This window comes from Arachis ipaensis, chromosome B07 (genome assembly GCF_000816755.2).
Source record: "Arachis ipaensis cultivar K30076 chromosome B07, Araip1.1, whole genome shotgun sequence".
Classification (NCBI taxonomy): Eukaryota; Viridiplantae; Streptophyta; class Magnoliopsida; order Fabales; family Fabaceae; genus Arachis; species Arachis ipaensis.
Genome location: NC_029791.2, coordinates 122,692,063 through 122,697,963, shown reverse-complemented (window position 1 = coordinate 122,697,963; position 5,901 = coordinate 122,692,063). Strand labels below are relative to the sequence as shown.

General features: G+C 42.0%; 1 protein-coding gene across 1 annotated transcript; it reads left to right on the top strand.

Annotated features, from left to right (window-relative positions):
• On the top strand, positions 2,019 to 3,820 carry LOC107607905. Its single transcript, XM_016309800.1, has 2 exons — positions 2,019 to 2,971; positions 3,070 to 3,820. The coding sequence occupies exons 1-2, from the start codon at positions 2,019 to 2,021 to the stop codon at positions 3,818 to 3,820; spliced, it is 1,704 nt and encodes a 567-aa protein (XP_016165286.1).

Sequence of the window (5,901 nt, the reverse complement as noted above, 5' to 3'; positions counted from 1 at the left end):
CAAACCTTTTTTCATATTGACCCCTTAATAGAGAAAAAAAAGTTGATAAATAGAAAATAGAAAATTGAGTGTTCTCATTTGAAGGTATTAGTTCACATTCTATTTATTACATCTGCAGCGATAATATTTATTAATTATAATATATAATATATAGATTAATTATTTAATTTCATATTTATTTGGATGATCTTAAACTTTTAAAATGTTTTAAGAGATATTAATTCTGAAAAAAAATTACCACATTTTTTGTCTGGAAATGTAGAAAGAATAATTTAGTACTAAATTTAATGATGAAGAATATTCTTTTTACAAAAAAAAAAGGTTTAGAGCGATTTCAATTTTCATTCTAAGGGCAATCTACCTAATTAAATAAAATGAGTGAATTCTTTACCTATATACACAAAACAGAAACTTATTACGTGCATGTGCAATTTTATCTTTATGTAAACCGTGGGAGCCTACCACGGTTTCAAAGTAATACATAAACCGTTGCTAGTAGGCACGGTTTACTTGTGAATGGAATTTGACATAAACCGTGGCAAGCTACCACGGTTTATTAAAGTTGGCAAAAGCACATAAAACATGGTAAGCAGCAACGGTTTATGAAGAAGTTTGAGTGGGCATAAACCTTTGTTAGCTGCCACGGTTTATGAGGAGGAAAAATCTATATATATGTGAGTCAGATTCAAGCTGGTGAAGAGTTTATTGTCACAATGGCAAGTGAGGAAGAGAGTACTCTTGTCTTAGTGCATTGCTCTGGGAAAATCCAAAGAAGTAAAAAATATGGTGTGAAGTTCACTGATAGAGAACCATTGAGTATTTTCAACAGTTCATCAAGCACTTTGTCAGAGTTGAAGAACAGCATCTTGCAGAAGCTTGGGGTATTTGGTAGCAAGTGGGTGAAAAAGCTATTCTACAAGATTTCCATCACAGTTGTCTTGACCGGTGTTAAGTATGATACCTTTGTGCTAGCGGCTGATGAAGATATTAGGGTTTTGTTTCATTGTGTTAGGAGTTTTCCGGAGGTCAGAATACACGAGTTGTTCGCGAAGCTGGAGGTTGGTGTCGATAGTTCTGGGGCATTAGCTCCAGTTCATAGCTTGACTGCCGCGGGAGGTGCGTCTAGTTCGATGCCTGTGGTAAGACCACCTGTTCCGCTGGTCGGATCCCCCTCATTCACGGCTGATTTAGATCGAACGGAGGTTGGTAGTTCTGTACTTGTGGAGAATCCAGGGGCCTCTGGGCAGGCATATGTGGTGGGCACCGGTGGTGGCTTGATCCATGATGCGCAAGGCTTTGGAGAACCTGATCGAGTAGAGAATGCAATGTGTGACGATGACTCTGACCAGGAGCCTGTGAAAATTTAAAGTTGAGTGTTCTCATTTGAAGGTATTAGTTCACATTCTATTTATTACATCTGCAGCGATAATATTTATTAATTATAATATATAGGTATAATATTAATTATTTAATTTCATATTTATTTGGATGATCTTAAACTTTTAAAATGTTTTAAGAGATATTAATTCTGAAAAAAAATTACCACATTTTTTGTCTGGAAATGTAGAAAGAATAATTTAGTACTAAATTTAATGATGAAGAATATTCTTTTTACAAAAAAAAAAGGTTTAGAGCGATTTCAATTTTCATTCTAAGGGCAATCTACCTAATTAAATAAAATGAGTGAATTCTTTACCTATATACACAAAACAGAAACTTATTACGTGCATGTGCAATTTTATCTTTATGTAAACCGTGGGAGCCTACCACGGTTTCAAAGTAATACATAAACCGTTGCTAGTAGGCACGGTTTACTTGTGAATGGAATTTGACATAAACCGTGGCAAGCTACCACGGTTTATTAAAGTTGGCAAAAGCACATAAAACATGGTAAGCAGCAACGGTTTATGAAGAAGTTTGAGTGGGCATAAACCTTTGTTAGCTGCCACGGTTTATGAGGAGGAAAAATCTATATATATGTGAGTCAGATTCAAGCTGGTGAAGAGTTTATTGTCACAATGGCAAGTGAGGAAGAGAGTACTCTTGTCTTAGTGCATTGCTCTGGGAAAATCCAAAGAAGTAAAAAATATGGTGTGAAGTTCACTGATAGAGAACCATTGAGTATTTTCAACAGTTCATCAAGCACTTTGTCAGAGTTGAAGAACAGCATCTTGCAGAAGCTTGGGGTATTTGGTAGCAAGTGGGTGAAAAAGCTATTCTACAAGATTTCCATCACAGTTGTCTTGACCGGTGTTAAGTATGATACCTTTGTGCTAGCGGCTGATGAAGATATTAGGGTTTTGTTTCATTGTGTTAGGAGTTTTCCGGAGGTCAGAATACACGAGTTGTTCGCGAAGCTGGAGGTTGGTGTCGATAGTTCTGGGGCATTAGCTCCAGTTCATAGCTTGACTGCCGCGGGAGGTGCGTCTAGTTCGATGCCTGTGGTAAGACCACCTGTTCCGCTGGTCGGATCCCCCTCATTCACGGCTGATTTAGATCGAACGGAGGTTGGTAGTTCTGTACTTGTGGAGAATCCAGGGGCCTCTGGGCAGGCATATGTGGTGGGCACCGGTGGTGGCTTGATCCATGATGCGCAAGGCTTTGGAGAACCTGATCGAGTAGAGAATGCAATGTGTGACGATGACTCTGACCAGGAGCCTGTAGATATCGTTGGGGACAGTGATAATGACACAGGTGCCAATCCACATACAGAGCATGGGCATTCAAGTTCTGGCACTCAACAGTACCCTCCACACTTCTCCACTCTTAACTTGGAGGCTTTGGGTCAACAATCAGACGGTGGTCCTACAGTTGGGGGCTCTTCTACAGAATTTCAGATCGGGCAATTATTCCAGAATAAAGATAAGGCTGTTTTGAGTGTGAAGGACTATCCGTCGAGGTGTTCAGTACAGAGTCATCGAATCAGACCATATGAAGTATCATGGAAAATGCAAGGAGTTCGGGAAGGATTGTAGTTGGTTGATTCGCGTAGCGCTGCGTGCATGAAAGGACTTGGGAGGTTAGGAGGTACAACGGGCCACACACTTGCTTGGCAACCTCCATTTCTAGCGATCACCGTCAGCTGGATTACCACGTTATCTGTGCGAGGATTCTTCCCTTGGTTAAGGCAGATGCTGCGGTTACGGTAAAGGTCTTGCAACAAGCTACAGAAGCCGATTACGGTTTCAGGCCTAGTTACAGGAAGGTTTGGATGGCCAAACAGAAGGCAGTGGTACAAATCTATGGAGATTGGGAAGAGTCATACGCGGAGTTGCCACGTTGGATGCTAGGGGTACAGTCGATCATGCCTGGGACAGTTACTGTGTTGAAGACCTCTCATGTTCTACTTGGGGGTGAGGTCGATGAGTCAACCGTGTATTTTCATCGACTTTTCTGGACATTTTTACCCTGCATCGAGGCATTCCGGCATTGCAAGCCCCTAGTGAGTATTGACGGTACCCACTTGTATGGCAAGTACGGAGGCACGCTGCTGCTGGTGATAGCGCAGGATGGGAACTCGAACATCCTCCCGATAGCCTTCGCCCTTGTGAAGGGAGAAAATGCAGAGTCATGGGCATTCTTCTTGTCCAACCTACGATCGCATGTGACACTACAGGAGGGTCTCCTTGTTATCTCTACGTCGAGGAACACGATAATCCACCGCATCTCCATCACCAGCACCAGGGAGGTCCTCATCCAAACGGTCGTCGAGCCATCGCCACTCTCGATCTGTGGTACGTGTGCCTATACGCCGACGTCGATCGACTCGCCTGTTATCTGGTCTGTCGTAAACCTGCACCCTGGGAGGTGCCTGCGATGACCCTCTATGACGGGCTTCATCAGTCAACACAATCGACCTCGGATCCTGAAAGGCAACATCTGGGGATAGGAATCTGTGGGCCACACGGCACCACCACTCAAGGTACTCAGCTGATGGACCGGGGTCAGGGACTCAATCGACTGGTATGACTGAATAAAGCCGGTTCTCTCAATGCTGATGCCACTCCTGATAATATTTGGGGAACCATCGGTCCCCACCCCTGCCATCCTTGGCATGTAGCCAATCTATGTTCAGAGCCCCCTGAGGAAGATGCTGAACACCGCCAAACTGAGGTAGCATCCTATCCACCTGATGCCACTCAATCGTAGCAAAATATATCAGGCTGGTGATGCTGGTCCATAGCCTACGGTGCTCGTCAACTAGTATCTCCGGGTGAATAACAGAAGCAACCTCGGAAGAAGAATACGGCTCCCACACAAACTGTATCGAAAAAGTTACAGTTAGGTAAGACCATCAGATTTAACATAAACCAGTCCAAGTAAGAGCAATAACTACATGATTTACATCGTGGACACGCAATCGATCCAAAGTAAGGCGTGCAGACACCACTCTTTGATCCCCTGCATCGTTCCTCAGTAGATATTCAGCCCACCTACAATTTTCATTCAAATCATGTCATAATCATCAAGAACAAATGATGTTGACCAAGTTATGAACCGAAAATATTAAACCGTACCTGGATGCAAGCGAAAACCCGAATCCATCAAACCCACTAGGCCTCAAAGTGGGAAACCTCCATAAAATCCAAGACTGTAGAAGCTGTAGTGGCTCGGCCAAGTTAACAACGTTTCTGTTTGTCCCACGACAAAGACATCTATACAACGTATATACGCACGGTCTCCTCACTAGCATCTGTTGGGAGAACCCGGAACCTCTCATGGAACCATATGTAGCACACTGTCATCTGCTTGATTTTACTCTGCGGAGGTAACTCCCCAAAAAACTCTCGAAACCACACCCATGCCGGTCTTACGTGTTCCATCAGATTCTCAAACTCAGTCAGACACCCACTAACGGGCTCCCTATCGATCGGCAAACCCAGCTGATATGCCACATGTTGCAAAGTGATAGTGCACTTCCCAAATGGCATATGAAAGGTGTGGGTCTCGGGATGCCACCGCTCAATAAATGCACTAACTAGAGGCTCATCAACCCAGAACCAGTGACTGTTCAGCCTAGCCAAATGATACAAGCCGGCGGTCTCCAGATACGATATAATCCGGTCGTGTAAAGGCATATTCTGCTGTCTCCTAACGCCGCTAATAACCCTAGTAGGCTGCAAAATGTGGGTAACAAAATCCCTCAACATACGACCAATACTAATAACATCAAACATAGTGTAAAAAAAATTATTAGATACCGACTTTGGTTTTCTATTTCCTCTAATAAATAGTAATAACAACAACATTTATACAATAGGAATAACAACAATACCAACAAGAATAATTCTACTAACTATATCAATAATTATAATGCTAACACCTCCCAATTCTAGTACAAAATAAAAGTAATAATAATAACTACCATTATCATAATAGTAACACCAAATCTCACCAAAACCTTCCAAAGCTCTCCCTGAAACTCTCTCAACCCCCCTTGCTCTTTCACTTTTTGTTTCAGCACAAATGATCCGCCATGACCATCAACGGATTATGTATTTATACTACTTAGCATGTAAACCGTGGGAACCAATGGGGGTTTTCGTTCAAGGCCTCCTCTTTATAAACCGTGGGAAGCAACCACGGTATATGCCTTAGCTTTTTTCTTCATAATCCGTGGTAGGTAGCCAGGGATTATGCCCAAAGTTTTCCAACCATAAAACCTTGTAGCCTCCAACGGTTTACGTAAAAGGTGGAAACCGTGGTAGGCTCTCATGGTTTACATAAAGATGAAATTGCACATGCATGTAACAAGTTTCTGTTTTGTGTATATAGGTAAAGGATTCTCACATTTTATTTAATTAGGTAGATTGCCCTCATTCTAAATTATAAAGATCAAAATAATATTTATTTCTAATAAAAATCTCTAATAAAAATAAAATTATTGACAAAACTATTTTA

What these genes read in the sequence shown, in the direction of transcription:
- LOC107607905 (XM_016309800.1), top strand. Translation starts at nt 2,019, where the DNA reads ATGGCAAGTGAGGAAGAGAGTACTCTTGTCTTAGTGCATTGCTCTGGG. An exon ending in CAAGGAGTTCGGGAAGGATT is followed by an intron (nt 2,972 to 3,069) that starts GTAGTTGGTTGA and finishes CTCCATTTCTAG; the next exon opens with CGATCACCGTCAGCTGGATT.